Genomic DNA, 20,192 nt, shown 5'->3' on the forward strand with positions numbered 1-20,192 from the left:
ATTTTTTTTTTTTTTTTTTTTTTTTTTTTTTAAGATTTTATTTATTTAGCATCCAATTCTTGATCTCAGCTCAGGTCTTGATCTCAGGGTCATGAATTCAAGCCCCATGTTGGGCTCCACGCAGGGCATGGAGCCTACTTTAAAAAAAAAAAAAAAAAGAATTGGATGCTTTAAGCAACTGAGCTACCCAAGGCACTGCTAAAGTATTATCATTTTAATATGTAATTAAGAAATTCATTAATGAAAAAAGGAAATTAATGAAATGTTGTATTCCTGAAGTGTACTAAATCTTCAGATCCAGTGTACATTTTATGCTTACAGTACAACTGAATTTGGATTAGCTGTATTATTTGAAGTACTCATTAGCCATCTGTTATAAAACTATACTAAGACAATGTGGTATTGGTGCAAAGACAGAGAAATAAATCAATGAAACAAAACAGAGTCCAGAAACATTTATAGTCACCTGATTATGACAAAGGTGACCGGATTATGATTATGGTGACTTCTGGACACAAGGGAAAAGATGGTCTTTTCATTAAATGGTACTAGATCAATGAGATATCCTTTGGGGAAAAAAATGGATCTCTATGCCTAACACAGTAATACATATCAATTCTAGATGGACTATAGATCTAAATGTAAAATAAAATAAACCCTTTAGAAGAAAACACAGGAAAAATATCTTCATAATTTTAGAAATAGCCAAGATTACTTAATACTTAAATAAGACACGCAACAAACAACTGATGAAGGAAAAAATGATAAATGAGACTAAAAATGATGTGCTTGGGGTGCCTGGGTGGCTCAGTGGATTGGGGCCTCTGCCTTTGGCTCGGGTCATGGTCCCAGGGTCCTGGGATCAAGCCCTAAGTCGGACTCTCTGCTCGGCGGGGAGCATGCTTCCTTCTCTCTCTCTGTCTCTCTGCCTGCCCCTCTGCCTACTTGTGATCTCTATCTGTCAAATAAACCAACAAAATCTTTAAAAAAATAAAATAAAATAAAAATGATGTGCTTACTTCCTCTTGATGAAAGGTAGGAGGCAATGTTGGCGAAGGTGCAAAAGGAGGTGGAGAGATGACCTTCCTTTCCTCTAGCTGGGCCATTATTTCCTTCCGTCTTCGATGTAACTCATCTAGACTAGGATGGGGCTGAGGAGGAGGAGGAGGAAGCCGGCTATAAGGAGAGTCCTGGAAATGCAAAGATTAGTAAAAACTGAAAAAGAATTTCAAAACACATTAGCTCATTTAGCACATATTTTAAATAGGTTTTATGTGTTCATATCAGTATCTGAACATACTAAGGCTTAGTAAAACAAAGCAAAATAAAACAAAGCCCTTCAAAACTCTTGAGGTTTTCCCAAAGAGCAAATTTAAATTTCTTTTCCTTGGCCAGAGACCATAATTTCAAATACATTTGACGCTTGAGATGCACAGAGCCACTTACACATGGATTTTTTTTTCAATAAAAACAGTTCTGTAAATATATTTTCTCTAATGATTTTAATAACATTTTCTTTTCTCTAGCTTACCATACTTTAAGAATACAGCATATAATACATACAACATACAAAATATGTGTTAACTGACAGTTTATGTTAGGCTTCTGGTCAACAGTAAGCTATTAGTAGTTAAGTTTTTGGGGAGTCAAAAGTTACACATGCGTTTTTCAATTGCATGGGGGGCATTGCACTCTTTAATGCCTGCATTGCTCAAGGGTCAAATGTGGATCTAGAAATGTTAATAAAACTAAAGTTCTGAAACTAAGAAGGGTTAGTGGGAGTGGGGTAGGATTTTTTTTCCCCTTTAATATTAAGTTAAAAAAAAGAAGACCCAAAACCAAAAACCAACTCTACCCAAATTGTGAAAAGATGAAAAAAAAGGAAGGGGGAAGCTTTCTCATAAAAAAGAATTGATCGAACAAAGAGTTACTACCATGGCAAAAAGGTAAATCACTACAACCAATAATCAAATTAAATCTACATAATAAGAAAAAAAAAGACAACCAGCATACTCTGTACGAAGGTCTGATCTGAGTTGGATGAGGAGCCACTGGATAGTAACCCTCCATCTGTTGGTATCTTTCTCTGGATTCTGGTACATAGGATGGTACTGCTGCAGGTGGAACCTCAATGGGTATAGGACTTTCTCGGAAAATCTCCTCTCTTGTGTAAGACTGAGCAGGGTACATTCGGCGGCCGTCATAGTGTGGTGGGTACATAGGTGGGTACTGTTGTGGCTGTGTGCCATACTGAGAGTTGACTACACGATCTTGGAGATAGGGTGGATAATGATCCAAGTAGGGAGGACCAGGTTCAGGAGCAGATGGTGGAGGTCTAACAAAGCGAGACACACACTGTGGTGGTGTAGTATAGTACATACCTGTACAATACAAAAAAGGAACCAAAAGCAACAATAAGCCAATCTATTTTTCTATATTTTTCCTTTTAATATACATCAACACTAAAGAATTAATAATCCACTCATTTCTTTACATGTTTTCCCCTCTGCTGTAGTCAGGTTAGTTTTATGAAAAAATAAAAATTAACTTTAATCCTTAAAAGTCATTGAAAAAACTAATCTATTGATAATTTATAATAGCAGATTGACTCTCTCAGTTGTTTGACCATCTTTTCTGCTATGCCTTAATGCAATGCAAATATTGGAAAGTTAAGGATTACATTTCCCTGAAATTCAGATTCCACAAATCACTCACATGAAATCTGAATGTGAAATAGAGTTAAGTGGAAAGGAATGTGGCACACACATATCTATTCTGCTGCTGCAGAGCTCTGGAGCTCTGGAGACAAGAGTTGTAGCAGTGGCTTCCCAATTTTCAGACTTTGGCTTCAAGCGATATGATCCTGGCACACAGATAGGACCCATACTTCCTTTTTCTATTGCTTCTTCACTGTTTTTTATTAAAGATTTACTTGAGAGAGAGTGTGCATGCATGCCAGAGAAAGATTGTGCATGCACAAACTGGAGGAGAGGCAGAGGGAGAGAGAAGCAGGCTCCATCCCAGAACCCTGGGGTCATGACCTGAGCTGAAGGCAGACGCTTAACAATTGAGCCACCCAGGTGCCCTGTTTTCACATATTTTTTTTCTTAAGATTTTATTTATCCATCTGAGAGAGAAAGAGAGAATGAAAGAAAGTATGAGAAGGGAGAAGGTCAGAGGAAGAAGCAGACTCCACGTGGAGCTGGGAGCCCGATGCCGGACTCAATCCCGGGACTCTAGAATCATGACCTGAGCCAAAGGCAGTTGCTTAACCAACTGAGCCACCCAGGCACCCTGCTTCCTCACTATTAACAGGCTTTTTCAGTATTTGCTTCTGGGACTCACTCCTCCAGGCCTAGCTTCAGCCTGCTTTTGCAGTACTTCCATGGATTCTATAGGCAACTCAACTCCCTGCAATCAACCTCTTTGTGCTCAACCATGATTTCTGATCTCTGATTCTGGACCTTGACTGATACAGTGTATTTAAGGTCATCTTAACAAAAGTAGATGAGTATTTCCTGTGATGGATGGCCCAAAGGAAGATACAAAAAACTTTCATCATATTTTTTCATGCAGTAATAATGCCATACCAATTTAAACCTATTCTTTAGGAAGCAGAGGAAGACATTACTAATTCAAAACTGAGACAACCTTGGGAAAAGGAAATGGAGAACACCTTTAATCTACTTCAGTTTAAAAAAATAATAGCACCACACGGTCTCTGAGAGAGACCCAACACTTTAAAAATCACTGTTCCTATTTTGCACAGGAGCTGTATATGTGAAGCCTCTGTCATCTCCACTCCTTTGCTATCCATACCTAGTACTGTCAATAAAATTGGCTAATTTCTCAAATTTGACTATTTTCTCAAATCCCTTCTTCTTCTTTCCCACCACACTAATACAGGCCTCAATAATACCTGGTTTACCAAGTCCCCTTACTCCTCCTCAACTCTAGACTGTCATCTTTGCAATCCATTCATAAATTTATCTTTTTATTCCCATACTTTTAGGCATTCTTTCATAAAGGCTTTTTGATTCTGCAAGTTCTCAGTGATCTCCCTTGAGTCTTGCATTAATCTCTATCACATTAACACTAACCACAACTGAATGCTTAATTTTTAGCACAAATACAAGTACACACATATATAAGGTATTTTTACTTATACTATTTCTTTACTAATATTGATTCTACACTATTAACTCTCTACAGTATGTATGCTACTTTTTTTCATATATATTACACGGCCCAGAAAAAAATATTAGGTGATAAATGAAACCAAGAAAAACATACTCTGTGTGTTTAATTTATACTCACTATAATATTAAATTCTTTCGCACGCTTCAAGAAAATTTTGGTGAGGAAAATATATACTGTCTTAGTTAAGTAAGTTTCTATTGTTTACCTGGGTGACTTGTAGAACTATACGTAACTATATGTACATATTAATATACAACTAGCTTCCCGTGATAGGCAGTTTGCTTGATATACCTCTGTTAATTCACTTATTTTATACTATTTAGTTGGTCATAAAATCTCTGCTTTTTCCAAAGGATCACATAAACGCATTTATTTATCTTGAGCCTGCTACAAATACGATCACTCTTTCTTAGAATTACTCTCTAACTCCTAAGAAAAGAGAGCAACATAGAAGATCATTACCCTGCTGATACGGTGCTGGTTCAAACGGTGGAGCAGCTCCTCGAGGGTCCTGGTAATAAACCTCCGCCTGCTGTGCTGGGTATAACTGAGAACCTCGTGGTACCATCTGAAGTGGTTTGGTGACAGGCATCGGAGGCAAATCTGTCGGCCCCCTTGGAGGTACAGGATGTGGATTCACAGGTAAGGCAGAAATACTCTTAGGGACAGATTCTAGCCTAAAGGAGTGAGATTCTACAAGTCAAGTTAAAGGTCTCAAAAATACTTCTAATATACACAAATTGCAAAATGTTTTTTTTTTTTAGAAGCCTTAACTTAGGAAACTTTTTCCCCCAATAGTCCGTTCTTCTACAAATTTCATAAACTTTGATCTTAATTCATTTATGCTAATTGTTTCTTAAAAACCACTAAAACAGGAAAGAACAAAATAAAACAAAAAATGAAGTGGGTTTTTTGTTTGTTTTTTTAATTAAACTCTGATTATTTTTTCTTCCCTCTACTTTGTTTGTAAAGAAGAAACTTTAAATAACAGCTAGGAAAGATGACGTACAGGTCAGGAGGAGATCCAGGGGCGCTACTGCTCAGATGATCTATCTTTCCTGGCTTCAGACTAGAATCATAGGTGGCATCTGTCCCTCGTGGAATCAGCTGTGTTACTGTACTCCCTGCTGATACAATTCCATTTGGCAGAGCAGGGGTTTTTCTACTAGGCAGATCCACTGCACCTTCATCTGGAAGGACAGCTGCTGAAGGCAGGCCCACCTCATTAAGTTGACCCAAAGAGGCACTCAGGGGTCTTCTGGGAACTAGGCGTTTATTCATTTTACGAAACCTACACAGAAAGCAAAGTCACACACCAAAACCCAAAATTATAAAAACAAAACCAAGAACTAAAATGTATTTGAGAAACAGATAAAAGGAAAAGATACTACGAACATTACTTTCTATAATTCTCTTGAAACATCAGCCATAGCTATCAACTTGAAAATTTATGTGTGTAGATACTACAAAATCTCAGGCAACACACTAAGTATAAAATTCCTTATAATGAGTATTTATAATATCACAGATCATACTAAGTAATATCTGCATTATAACTTACTTTTACTGTGATATCTATTTCTGAAACATTGGAGGGGGTAGAAAAATCTTTAGGGGACAGTTTCTGAAATATCTTACTTTAGCTTTCCCTCCTATGCCTTAGGATACAGTTAACCTATATTATAAATTAACAATAAAACAAAAAGCCAGTGTGCAGAGAAAAATTTACCATTTATTCCATTAAAATTTTTAAATTAAGAATAGTACTTTGTATCTGATATGATTCCAAGATTCTAATGTTATGTGAGCCTACACAAAATTGAAATTATTTTAAAAGTGGATGAATATAAACAATACAGAATAATGCCCAAATTTAAACAGACACTGGGGTATAAAAGACATGTAGATTCTAAATCTAACCACAATAAAACTATTAAGTCATCTGAATTCAGTACCCTTGTTCCTCAACAGTGAAAGAAAATCTATTTACACCTGCTAGGACACTGAAAAAGTATCTCAAAAACAAACCCCCTTAAGAATAATGCTTTTTTCCCGAATGTTTCCCATATTTGACAAATTTCAGAGGGGTGGAGAGGAGACAATACTCCTTAGGTGTAACCACTGTAAACAGTCTGGTACATAATCATACAGATTTTTCCCTCTATACCCTGCCTTAAGATTAATATGTATGTAGACTATTATTAACAGAAATAGGGTCATATATGAGTAACTTCTCCTTCTACTTTGTAACTTGGATATTCCTGTATGTTGGTACATTTTAGGTTGTTTCTAATTTTTTGCTATTAAAACAATGCAGTAACGGATACTTATGTACATGTACTTGCATCCTTGTGTGACTAACCACAAGAGAATTTTAAGTCTAATGTATGAACATTAGAAATTGTTATAATGCTCTAAAACTATTGTAACTTCTAATAGTAATAAAAGAAATGGCCTTTTCCATTGTTTCATCGAACACTAGGTAGTATCACAGTCTCTCTTAATTTGCTAGTTCAAAATGTCATTTTAAAAAAGATTTTACTTAGACAGGGAGCACACAATATACACGCATATGCATGTGTGGAGGGTGTGGGGGAGGGATTAGCAGACTCTGGCAGAGCAGGGAGCCTGACACCCTTGCCCTTCCATCTTAGGACTCTGAAATCATGAACTGAGCAGAAACCAAGAGTCCTATTGTTTCATCAACTGAGCCATATGGGTGCCCCTGAAAATTTTGTTTTCATTTGTATTCAAACAACCAGTGAAGCTGACATTGTTTTACACTTTTTTTTTTTAGTATTCTTCTATGAATTGCCTATTTGTTCATGATCTCTGTATTTACTGGTTCTTCTCCTTACAAATGTGTAGTAACTCATTTTATATTGGGGATGTCAGTCCTCATTTCCCCACCAATCTTTTATTTTTAATTGTGGTGTTTGGGCCACATCTTAGATTATTTTTATGTAATCATATTCATCAATCTTCTCTTTCATGGATGCTGGGTTGTCTTTCAAAAATTCTTTCCTATTGTAAGATTAAGTAACAACAGAAAATATCTCTAAGTATAGTTGCCTTCTTAAAGATTTAAATCTCTAAAGCATTTATAATTCATTTTGATATAAAGGTAGGAATTGAATTCTAATTATTTTTCAAATGGACAGCAGTTGTTTCCATGTCATCTTCTTTGTTATTGATGAAATGCCACCTTCAGCACAAACGCTCAGTTCCTATTGTGTCTGGTATTCTTTCTAGATTTTCCATTGTATTTCATGGTTCTATCTGTTCCTATGCTAACACCACAGTCTTTGTGCACTGCAGCTCATGATACACCTTAATAGTTGTTAGTCTAATCTGTTGAAACTTATTTTTTCAGGAATTTTCTGGCTATTTGTACATATTTACTTTTCTCAGCGAGTGATTTTGTTAGAACCTAACAATCCTCATGTTAATATTCTGAGATTTCACTGTAGTAATCTTACGACTACTAAATTTTGTCTTACTGTCAACTTGAATGAGACTGAATCTAATAGTTTACAGGTTGAGCATCATGTAATCATACTAGCTTTTGAGATACAATTATGCTGAGGAAGTGTCTATAACAGCTCTCTTCTACTAAATAATTTTGATCTATTATGAACATTTGATTCTAACCCTGAAGTAACTATAGTGTGTTATCTTTGCACTTCATGGTGTCTACTTTAATGTATTACTGAATTCTAATACTTGGGATTTTAAAACTATTAATATGTGAGGATGGATTGGTATTTTCTTCAACTGTCCTATCTTTGTAAAGTTTAGTGGCAATGTTACACTGGCTTTATAAAAAAATTAAAAGGTTTTCTTTTCTTTCTACTATGTGCTGGAAAATGTACCATCATTGGAATTATCTGATCTTTGAAATTTAAAACAATCTGTGAAATTACACCTGGCAATAAAATAATTTGGTGAATAGAACAAAGGGCAAATTTTTCAATTGGAAATACATTATTCAATTAGTTAAAATCAGTTAAAATTAATGAAAATTTTTAGAGTTTAATTTTTTTTTGGTAGTGCAAATGACTCACTTCTATATTTAGTTTTCTATTTGTGGGCATAATATAATTAAAGCTGAAGAAACTGCCTTGGTTTTTTTTTTAAAATATCTGTATTACTTTCTAAACTTTTCCTGTTCATTAAAGAGAATGTAGCTGCTCCTTTTCTGTTTCCTAACAGTGGCAAATTATTCTACTTAATAACTCTACCTTATTTCATAACAAGTTATTAGAAGGTTGAGTTTAACAACTTTCACACTTACTTCTCCAGTTCCTCCTGTGAGTGTGCAAATGTACAGCTGGCCCCACGAGGGCATCCTCCTCTCTGTTTCATATCTCGACACATGTATGTTTTATATTTGCTATGCTGTGGAGGCTGAGACCAAAGTTAAAACATTAGACACTGATTCAAACTAACTCACACAATTATCTAGACTGCCCAGAGCAAAAGTGTTAGAAAGCCATTCTGTCTACAGTCTCAGAGTCCAAAAATAAATTAATTATAAAGAATGGGGTCCTGATTTTTTGATATGTTGGCATTAATTCTCAAACATGTAGCATCATATAACTCCTAGATTAAATCTCATGACAGCTTTATCATTTTCTTTCCAGGTTTATTTATTTATTTATTTTTAAAGATTTTATTTATTTATTTGACAGACAGAGATCACAGTAGGCAGAGAGGCAGGCAGAGAGAGAGAAAGGGAAGCAGGCTCCCTGCTGAGCAGAGAGCCCGATGCGGGGCTCGATCCCAGGACCCTGGGATCATGACCTGAGCCGAAGGCAGAGGCTTTAACCCACTGAGCCACCCAGGCACCCCTTCTTTCCAGGTTTATAATGGAAAAACAAACCACTGGAGTTTAGGGCTTTCCAATGTTTAATATGTGTTCTAATATTTGTTTTGGACAATGTGTAGTATTAGCTATATTTACAATTAGGTTTTCCTATGACACAACACAAGTCTACAGTGGGCTCTATAAATGAAAAATACTCTGTAACCAATTCTTGATATGCAGAAGAACTTATCAAGGACCTACACTATCTCTACAAGTACAAATGAAATTATTATTTTCTAGTGTAAGAAAGGAGGATGGACTTGGGAGTTAACAAAGGTATCCAACACAATACTAAGCTAAAGGAAATTTGATTCATTTTATCACCTCTAGATAGAACTTAAAAGATTAATCTTATCGTTACGTTCTTCATGATGTCTAATAGAACATGGAGTTAAAAAGTTTTTAATATTTTATTTCTTATCATAAAATAAAGTCTGATCTATGCTTAGATTATTTAGAAAAAATGTATCCATATTATTCTACTCAGCAGGATAGTTTTTTAAAAGAAGGTTTTTAAGTAATCTCTATACCCAATATGGGGGGCTCGAACTCATAACCCTGAGATCAAGAGTCGCATGCTCTACCAAGTCAAACAGGTGCCCCGCTACTCAGCAGGATAGTGAATGGAACTTAATGTTTCATATCTCTCAAAGAAAAAAGAAATACTGAATAACCTATTGTTAATATTTACCTGAACCAGATAAATTAATAACAAAGCTTTAATTTCACAAGCTTACTATGGCAAAATAAAAGATCTAGCGAACCTAACATAAATCCCCAAGAGCAGAATAAAATGAAAAACTGCAGCCATAACATTAGCTGTTACATTTTACTGCTGTATACTTCAAAGTATTTGAAGAAAAATCTGGCCCATTTGCACAACAGACCTTATATGAATGAAAATGTTAAACTACTACTACAGAAGAAGCATTTTTACTTATTTATTTATTTATTTTTTTTTTTTTAAAGATTTTGTTTATTTATTTGACAGAGATCACAAGTAGGCAGAGAGGCAGGCAGAGAGAGAGGAAGGGAAGCAGGCTCCCTGCTGAGCAGAGAGCCCGATGCGGGGCTCAATCCCAGGACCCTGGGATCACGACCTGAGCCGAAGGCAGAGGCTTTAATCCACTGAGCCACCCAGGCGCCCCAGAAGAAGCATTTTTAAATATATGAATAGTACTGGACAGATAAAGCATTAAAAAGTGATATATATTATCAAACTATAATGTAACAGTAACCAATGAGGATCATTTTATTTAACATAGAACCTTTAGCACAGAATCAAATGCTGCTACACATCCAAAGTGAAAAATGACTGGAGTACAACTAACAGGATTATTTAATTCCATTGTTGCCAGATAAAATTACCACACTAATTCATTAAATTGGCTATAAGCCATATTAAACTAATTTATAGTTTCTATAGTCAGTCTCAAAATACTCATGTCATCTTGTTGGTTTTGTTTGTATCTGTCATAAGACCCACAGTGGCTTACTTCTAAGTTTCTAACGTCCCCCTTACCTGCTGTTGATCTGCTCCCTTTTTGCTATGGTTCTGGATATAGTCTACTAGCCCATGTACCACAGTCCGCACAGCAACCAGCCCATTTTCTAGCTGCTCCCAAGTAGGAGGAGGAGCATCTACACAACAAATTAAAAAACATTTTTAAATGATGTTATTCAATATTTTGTCCAATATTAAACTAATAAAAGGGTTAGTGTCAGCCTTTCAGTGAAATCAAGTTAGGCTCCATACAGCTTTTCAGGTAATAACATATTCTCCTAAAAATCATTTTAAGGAATGGATTCTAAACTAAAGTAACTACAGGGACAGGGAACGTAACATAAATTAAGTAGGCCAGACAATAAATGGCAACCACCATTAGACACTTAGGGTTGGGAATACAACAGAGAGATAAGAGGCAGGGACTGTGCTGAACTGGAGAGTGAGGCCCCCATCTAAGGTAATGGTTATGATTCAACTTCAGCTGATTGCTGTTATGTGATGCTGCAAGAATGGCACTCCCGATATACCACTGTTTCCCAGGGAAAACTAAAATTTGAGATTTTCATGTGAAATTATCCAGTTTTAAGTTTTACCTAAAAAATTTAGAATATTGTGCAGACCAACACTGTGTGGATCAAACAAAACTTAACCGTGGACTAGCCAATTTGTAATGTTCACTTTGAAATTCTGCATAAATGACGTATTGGTAAACAGAATGTTTAAATAAACTGAAAAGAGTCACTATATAAAGCAACTCTGCTATATCCTCTTCATTTAATATTTGTCTAGTGACAGTGCTGTGATTTTTATAAAGGAAAAGTTAACCACAAATATGAAATGTTCTCTAGAAGAAAATATAAAAAGTAAGAACACCAATACAGAGATGACTTCCCACTGGAGACACTCTCAAAGACTTCTAGGTGATGGCTGTGAATAAGGCTTTGAAGGACACATGGGAGTTTCACTTGAAAAAAAAAAAAAAAAAGAAGATCTAGAAAAGGTGAAGAGAATAGTCATACAACAAAGTATTGTTGGGAACACCTACTAAGTCCCAGGTATTGTTCTAGTTGCTAGGGAAGGAACAGTGATCAAAACAAAAACCCATTATATCCAAGGAGAGGAGACAGACAGTAAATAAGATAACCAAAATAAAACAATTTAGATAATGAGGACTTGAATAAACAGAGCATAGAAAGGGGGTGGGACAGGTATGTATAAAATTTTAGACTGGGTGGCCTGAGAATGTCTCCTTGAGAAGGTTACATTTGATTAAAGACCTGAAAAAACGGGATGAGTGTGCCTTGTGGATACATTAGGACAAAAATGTTCTAGGGAAAAAGAGTAAGTGGAAAGACCCTGATGTGGGAGTATGCCTGGCATGTTCCACAGAGGTAAAACTGGAAAAGAGTGAGTTAGGTGGAAAAGAATAGAAAATAAGCTTAGAAAGAGGTAAGAACCCCAGATCATGTGAGGTCACGGGAAAGATGTTCACTTTTACTGAACAATGGAAAGCACTGGAGAATTCTTTAAGATTTCATTTATTTTTAGAGAGTGAGTGAGAGCGCACACACATGTGCGAGCAGGGCAAGGGGGAGAATCTGAAGCCGACTCCATGCTGAGTGTGGAACCCAACACAGGGCTCAATCAGTTCTGGAGAATTTCTGAGCAGACTGCTAACAGGATCACTCTAGCTCCTGTAGGGATTCTGTAATCCCTGAAGAGAGTGAGGATGGTAGCAGTGAAGGTGATAAGCAGATGGATTCTACATGGACTTTAAAGGAAGGACCTACGGGTATGCTGCTGGATCAGAGGTACCACACGTGAGAAAGAAGAGTTGAAGAGATCTCCAAGGTGTTTGGACTGAGGAAATAAAATGGAAGGTTGGAGTTGCCACTAAAAGGAAAGGAAGGTGGGGTGGGTGTTAAGGTACCTGGAACTCACTTTTAGACAGAATGTTTGACATTATTTTTTTAATAAAGATTTTATTTATTTATTTGACAGAGAGAGAGATCACAAGTAGGCAGAGCAGCAGGCAGCAGGAGACGGGGAAGCAGGCTTCCTGCTGAGTAGAGAGCCCAGTGCAGAGCCGGATCCCAGGACCCTGAGACCATGACCTGAGCCGAAGGCAGAGGCTCAACCCACTAAGCCACCCAAGCGCCACCCCCCTTTTTTGAGATTTTTAAATTTATTTATTTGAGAGAGAGACAGAGAGAGCAAAAGCAAGGGAAGAGGCAGAAGGATGGGAGAAACAGACTCCCTGCTGAGCAGGGAGCCCAATGTGGGGCTCCATCCCAGGACCCTGGGATCATGACCTGAGCCAAAGGCAGACGCTTAACGATCTGAGCCACTCAGGTGCCCCTAAGTTTGAAATTACTAGATATTCAAGTAGGCCTGCTGCATGCTGAACAAGGAGGTGGATATACAAAAGAATTCAGGAAGAAAGTATGGGCTGGATATACTACATGTTTCACAGAATCTAAATCAATTGCAAAATACACCATTATTTTATGTGTCACCAAAATAAAAAGAGTGTTAATTAAATTACATGTCATTACTTATACAGATACATCCCAATTTCAGAAATGACAAGATCGAAAGAAACGTGGGCTCCAGAACTGACGAAATATAGTAAATTTGTGAGTCATATAAATAATACTTAAAGTTATGAGACTAGACAATATTATCTAGGACATGGGTATAATTAGAAAAGAGATACATGTATTAAACTCTGGGAGCAATCCAAAAGTGAGAGGCTATGGAGATGAGAAATTAGCAAAGGAGGCTCAAAGGAGGGTCCCATAAAATGAGAAGAAAACTAGGAAAGTCAAGTGAAAAAAGCATTAAGAGGATCAGAAAGTGAACAACAACATTAAATGCTGCTAACAGGTCAAACAAGTGAGAACCAAGAAGTGATGTCTGGAATTAACTTCATGGAAGTCACCTGTGACCTTGACAAAACAGTTTTCGTTGAACAACAGAGATAAATGCCTGACTGCAGTGAGTTCAGAACATGTTTAAAAAAAAAAAAAAAAAGGAGAAAAACAGTAGTAGGTGGATGGCAAATATTGTCCAAGTGGGTTATGTTGACAAGAGTAATAGGATGTCTGTATGTCGACAGAAATACTCCAGTAGAGAAGACAACTTGATGATATAAGAAACAGAGGATACTGGAATGATATACTTGACAAGATGATATTAGGAACATGAGAAAGGGGAGAGGCCTTAGCGGAGGGGTACAGTTTATCCACTATTTCACAAGGATAGCAGCCCATACCGGCACAGCTATAGACAAAAAAAGCCCATACCCCACAGCTTGATGGGGTAGAAGTACTCTTTTGATTGCTCAGAAAGAGCAAAGCATAATAGTGAAAAAAGAAAAATGACTGGGTTCTAGGACTATATTCGACCTGGTCTGATTTAAGCAATTTTGAAAGTAAATTTTTTTTTTTTTTAAAGATTTGATTTATTTGAGAAAGAGAGAGCGAGAGTGCAAGCACACAAGCAGGGGGAGTAGCAGAGAGAGAGGAAGAAGGCGGCTCTTCACTGAGCAGGGAGCCCGATGGGGACTCGATCCCAGGACACTGAGATCATGACCTGAACTGAAGACAGACGCTTAACTGACTGAGCCACCCAGGTACCCAAGTGACAGTAAATTCGATAAAGGTAGATTTAAAAAAAAAGAAAAAGAAAAGAAAAAAATAGAGGGCCCTGAATGCCACTGTCAAGATTTCCAAACCTTATTCAATAAGCAATGGGGTGTCACTGAAAGTTTACAAGCACAGAAATAAGATCAGAGATGTGATTTATTTTGCAGCAGTATGTGGACTGAACTAAAAACAGAATTAAGAGTAGAGGAAAATGGAAGGCATCCGGTCTCAGGAAAAAGAATAAGGCCCTCACCAATGCAGTATTAACTGGCATGGGATAGAGGGATATTGTGAAAGAACAGGCAGATCCTGTTGTACCAACCAGTATGTAGAGCGAGTAAAAGGAAAAGATATGAGCTAAGACAAAAGACCTGGGTTTTAAGTGTAAATACCTCAGACAATGAGGTCATTTAACACAGAACACAGGAAGAAGAGCTGTATCAAGTGAAGAAGAATCCGCTTTGAAGAACAGAAGAGACTATGAAGAATCTCGGAAAGCATTTGGGAAAGGCAATCTGGAGTGATGAAGAGATAATGATGATAGAGATATCTGGGAGCCTATTTTCCCCAGAGAGTAACACCAGTGGTGGGAATGAATGACCATCATCAACAAAATGCAAAGGAAACAAAATTCCAAGAACACAACTGGCCTACTCCTTAGTGGGCAGGAGGGAAGAATAGTCAAAATGAGACAGAAGCAGCATTTAGAGAAGTCAGAAGGAAACTATGAGAGTAGAGAAAGATACAGTATCTAGAGAGTCCCTATATTGAAGTCCCTATATTGAGGAACTGGTCGACAACATTATCAAATACTAAAGAGAAATCGAGTAATTTGAGGACTGAGAAGCCGTCTCTGGAATTTGAAACTGGGAAATTACTTGTGAAGATCAGGAGCAGGAATAAAACACAGGGACAGCAGCAGAATACAAGCTAAAATAGCTTTGATATGAAAAATGAAGGATGGGTGATTTTCAGGTCAAGGGGAAGGAGCAAGAAAAGGGTTGACAAAGTAAAGACACGCAAGAGAGGACACTTGATGAATGAGAGACATTATCATCACAGAGAGGGCAAAAAATGGGACCAAGAAAAAGGCAACTAAGGACACAGAATATAGAAAAAAATTAGTGAACTTGTGTTTTGTCAAAACAGATGAGAACAGTAAATACAGCACAATTCTGTGATAATGAGAAAGAGAAAACGAAGGATCCCAGAGTGAATCTACTTCCCTGGTGAAGTGAGCAGTAAGTAAAAAGGTTTGAAGCAATAAAGATATAGATACAAGGTTGGGGCCAGAAACTTACACAGTGTCTAAAAAGTCTGGAAGAACTACTCTGGGAAATTCTCAGGGAATGTAACAAAAGGTAATTAAAAGAATCACTGAGCAGCACTGAGGTACACATAGGACAGTCCATTCATTTCCCTTGGGGTTAATTTACCTGGACTAGGGTCAATGTTTGCCAATAGCTCCAAATGGGGTCTTAGTCGGTTCAAATTTGCTGGATCTCCAGTTCGCTGGAGAGCAATTGTTAGTTCCTGAACACTTTGTGCAAAAGAGGCTGGGGTCTGCAACTTAAAAAAGATAAATATTAACTTTCCAAAAGCCAGCTAATCCTTTTAAAGTAAAAACTATGTGTAATATTGCAATCATTTTTGCAACTTACTACATTTAATTTTATCCTTCCATACATTCCAGGCTTTGGCCAGACTGGATTACTGGTGCCTGAGCAAACCCTACACTCCCCTGCATTCACAGCTTGGCAGACTATAAACTCTCTTCCCTCTGATGGCACAATCCTCAAATGTGTCTGACCCTTTCTCAATTCCTCAATTTGGAAGTATACTCTTTCCATCTTACGTTCTTAGAGCGCTGTATTAGTTTGGCTCTTGGAGTGCTTCCAGAGAATTGAAATTTGGAGTCTAGAGAGAATGCTATACAATACCAAAAACAATGAAACTGAACTCAGTCAAACTGAGCTTGAGTTCAAGTTCTTCTCCAATATTAGTCCAAGAAGTAAGGAACAAAAAAGGGTCTACCTTGTCAATAATTGACTGCATATGAGACTTGTGAGTCTGGTCTCCATAAAGTAAAGAGGACCATTGGTCTGGTGCAATTCGTAAGCCTGCTTCCATAGCAATTTGCACTATCTGGGAGTCATGTTCTCGCCGCAGAGCTTCGTAGGTTCTAAATTCTTCCTTTAGTTGCATCAAAGAAGAGTCTTCATCACGCTTGGTGACCTAGTAAGACACACAACAATCTCATGAGTCAGGTAAGAAAGAAAATGAGTTTATACTCTATAAGAGCACATATACAGAATAGATCATTTTTAATATAACAAATTTCTTTTTTTTAAGCTTTTATTTGTCAGAGAGAGAGAGAGAGAGAGAGCGCGAGAGAGAGCGCGCGCGCACACAGGCAGGCAGAGTGGCAGGCAGAGGCAGAGGGAGAAGCAGGCTCCCTGCTGAGCAAGGAGCCCAATGGTGGGACTCCATCCCAGGACCCTGGGATCATGACCTGAACCAAAGGCAGCCACTTAACTGACTAAGCCACCAGGTGTCCCTATAACAAATTTCTTTTAATAACAATAACAACATTAAAATGGAACACACAGTTTTGCCTGTAAAACATTTCCCCCTTTAAAGACATCAAAATCTTGCAAACAGGTCTTATGGAAAGAATGAATATGTGCTAGAGCAAAATCCCTAGACTGGATAGACTTTAACACATATAGAGATGTGCAGATACGCATTTTTGAAAAGAAGAAAAATACTCGAGGCACCTGTCTGGCTCAGCCAGTATAGCATGTGACTCTTGGTCTCAAGGCATGAATTCAAGCCCCACATTGGATATGGAGTCTATTTCTTTTTATATACATACATAGGTTATGTGTATACACACACACACACAGCAAGGACTTTAAAAGAGGGAAAATGTGCAATTATTTGAAAAAGACAATAACAACAACAATGTATTTTCTTCTTCATAACTGTGGATTATCAAACTTGGGCTTGCCTGGCATTGAGTTGGCTGACAACCTAACTGAAAGAGTGTCATTCAGATGCTGATATGATTCTAAAGATGATTAATCTGTACTTAGCTTAATATTCCACAGAGTTCTGCAGGCTCGGCCACCATCAGAAAGTGTAAAATAATAATAATGATAATATCTTTTAGTAATTAAAATGATTAACCCTTATTGAGCCCTTAGTATGCTCTAGTTAGTGTGTTAACTTATTAACCATCATATTGACATGTTAACTCATTTACTTCTCTAAACTTGTTGAGGTAGGTACTATTGTTATTTTTGCTATATCGCTACATTTTTTTTTTAAGATTTTATTTATGTATTTGACAGACAGAGATCACAAGTAGGCAGAGAGGCAGGCAGAGAGGGAGAGAGGAGGAAGCAGGCTCGCCACTGAGCAGAGAGCCCGATGCGGGGCTCGATCCCAGGACCCTGAAATCATGACCTGAGCTGAAGGCAGAGGCTTTAACCCACTGAGCCACCCAGGCACCCCTATATCGCTACATTTTGAATCAAGCTGGATTTGGGCCAAAGGCTCAAGAAATCAATGTCGAATAATATTTTTTAAAAGATTTTATTTATGTGAGATAGAGTAAGAGAGAGTGTGCATGGGAGAGAGAGAGAGAGAGAGAGAGACAGAAAGCACATGAGCGGGTGGGGGGGCAGAGGGAGAGGGAGAGGGAGAAAAAGGAAGGCTCTCCACTGAGCAGGGAGCCTGACTCAGGGTTCAATCCCAGAACCCCGGGATCACGATTTGAGCCAACTCAAATTAACCAACTGAGCCACCCAGGAACCCCCAAAGCAAAATAATTAATTCTACTCCAGGATCACCTGTATCCTAACATATTTCAGAATATATTTTTACCTTGTTAACCTTTTATTCCCACAAGGACTCAAATTCCTCTAGCAGAAAATTCCCATTTTTTTTCTTCCACCAAAGAAAACTACAGCAAGACCTCTAGGTCAACCTGATTATATTTTTAAATGTACTCCATTCTTATTACAAGAAGGCCTAACTTAAATTTTGTTAGGCAAATCCATAAAAGACCAAATAGATTAAAAAAAAAAAAATCAAGGGGCGCCTGGGTGGCTCAGTGGGTTAAACCTCTGCCTTCGGCTCAGGTCATGATCTCGGGGTCCTGGGATCGAGCCCCACATCGGGCTCTCTGCTCAACGGGGAGCCTGCTTCCTCCTCTCTCTCTCTCTCTCTCCCTGCCTCTCTGCCTACTTGTGATCTCTGTCAAATAAATAAATAAAATCTGTAAAAAAAAAATCAAGAACTAGAGTAACTAAAACAAAATATATTTTGCCACCATTTAAAGGCAAGTCAAAAGACCAAACGCATATGTGGATGTATAAAAACATCCTCTCAATACAGGTTAAACCTTATTAAAATGTAAAATGTCTTCCATATGATATACTAGGGTTCCCTGGCCTTGGTTTTCAAAACTGTCTTAACTAAAAACCGTCAAAGATTTCTAAGAGATGCATGTCTACAGTAAGTCCTGGAACTATACTGTACTAAGGAAGACCAGAATAATCCCTGCCTGAAAAGGTTTTTCTTTAAAGATTTTATTTATTTATTTATTATGACCTGAGCCGAAGGTACGTGCTTAAGGACTGAGCCACCAGGCACCCCTGAAAAAGTAAACGGAAATAAAAGAGATGCTAAAAGGATGCAGTTAGAACACAGCTATACGGACACACACAGCTACAAGGAAGAATGGAAGATGTGAGCTCCATCAATGTGAGTTCCACAAATTAAATTAAACTGGTATTGGTAAATACTTAACAGAAACTCTGCCATAGTGAATAAAATTTAGGGTATGGACCTATTGCGATGAGAGAAGATAAGTCTTCTCATGATGGAGACTGTGGCACGTATTACCAGCAAGAGAAGAAAGCAGGTAGACAATGAAATAAAGGGAAAGAATCATGACCCAAATGAAAAATAACTGGATTTTTATAAATTTCCAATCTCTTTTCAATTACTATTAATGCTTTTAATTAGGATTGAGAGGTTCACTGTGGGTGTTCTGGGGCTTTTGGACCCCTTATTATTCTTCACAGGGGAAGGATAGATTTCCTTTTCTTTCCTTTTATTTTTTAAGCTTGCAATATTGTGTCTGTGCTGTTATTACAGAACAAAGAACTTTGGAAGCAGAAAGACATTCTGAAGTGTACTGCACATAACACTGTACAATCATGTTATTATAATCATTACAACCAAAGTGAGTTATTTGGGGACAATCTGAACTAGTTGGGAGTTATTTTGGCTAGAGTTTCTCATAGTCCCAGAGGCACCTATGGCCAAAAACAGGGTTGGGTACAGACCTGGAGTGCACACATCATTTTCAGTACATATATAATCTGACTCTAGAAAGAAAAATAATGTGGGCATTTAGTCAGAGCTTTAAAAATTTTTTTAAATTAAACTGGCATGCTTTCCGGGCGCCTAGTTAAGTGTCTGCCTTCGGCTCATGTCATGATCCCAGGGTCTTGGGGTGGAGCTCCAGGTGGGGCTCTCTGCTCAGGGGGGGAGCCTGCTTCTCCCTCTCTCTCTCTGCCTGCCACTCCTTCTGCTTGTGCTCTTTCTGTGTCAAATAAATAAATAAAATCTTAAAAAATATATAAATAATTTTATTATTTATGAATGTTTTATTAACTTACAAAACATATATTTATGATATATATTATTTATATATTTATAATATATATTATTTCTATCATTACAATTATGTAATTCATAAAATTTATATGTAATATATAAATAATAAATATATAAACTATTTTATGTTTGTATATAAAATATAGTGTTTATAAAAATAAATGTTTTCCTGTTGATTTTGTAAACCATGCTTTCTCAGGAAATGAGAAAATAAACTACAGCAGACTGCAGGATTTTTTATTTTGAGTGTCAGATGAGGGGACATGGTGACCAGGAAAGG

The 20,192-nt window shown here is 37.3% G+C and overlaps 1 protein-coding gene across 7 annotated transcripts in view; it reads right to left on the reverse strand.

Annotated features, from left to right (window-relative positions):
* The window catches only part of RC3H1 (ring finger and CCCH-type domains 1), a 74,538-nt gene that overhangs the window by 11,192 nt on the left and 43,154 nt on the right, over window positions 1-20,192 (reverse strand). For 6 of the 7 annotated variants that reach the window (XM_032838819.1, XM_032838817.1, XM_032838815.1 and 3 more), the window contains 8 exons: window positions 16,256-16,456; window positions 15,658-15,790; window positions 10,590-10,708; window positions 8,495-8,607; window positions 5,210-5,491; window positions 4,663-4,877; window positions 2,014-2,381; window positions 1,020-1,190 (listed from right to left, as the gene is read on the reverse strand). In XM_032838819.1, coding sequence (XP_032694710.1) covers window positions 1,020-1,190; window positions 2,014-2,381; window positions 4,663-4,877; window positions 5,210-5,491; window positions 8,495-8,607; window positions 10,590-10,708; window positions 15,658-15,790; window positions 16,256-16,456 — 1,602 coding nt within the window. The remainder of the gene's footprint in view (window positions 1-1,019; window positions 1,191-2,013; window positions 2,382-4,662; window positions 4,878-5,209; window positions 5,492-8,494; window positions 8,608-10,589; window positions 10,709-15,657; window positions 15,791-16,255; window positions 16,457-20,192) is intronic. The other variant, XM_032838816.1, reaches the window with a different exon arrangement.

The sequence above is a fragment of the Lontra canadensis genome, unplaced genomic scaffold (genome assembly GCF_010015895.1).
Source record: "Lontra canadensis isolate GAN:19392208 unplaced genomic scaffold, GSC_riverotter_1.0 scaffold106, whole genome shotgun sequence".
Lineage (NCBI taxonomy): Eukaryota > Metazoa > Chordata > Mammalia > Carnivora > Mustelidae > Lontra > Lontra canadensis.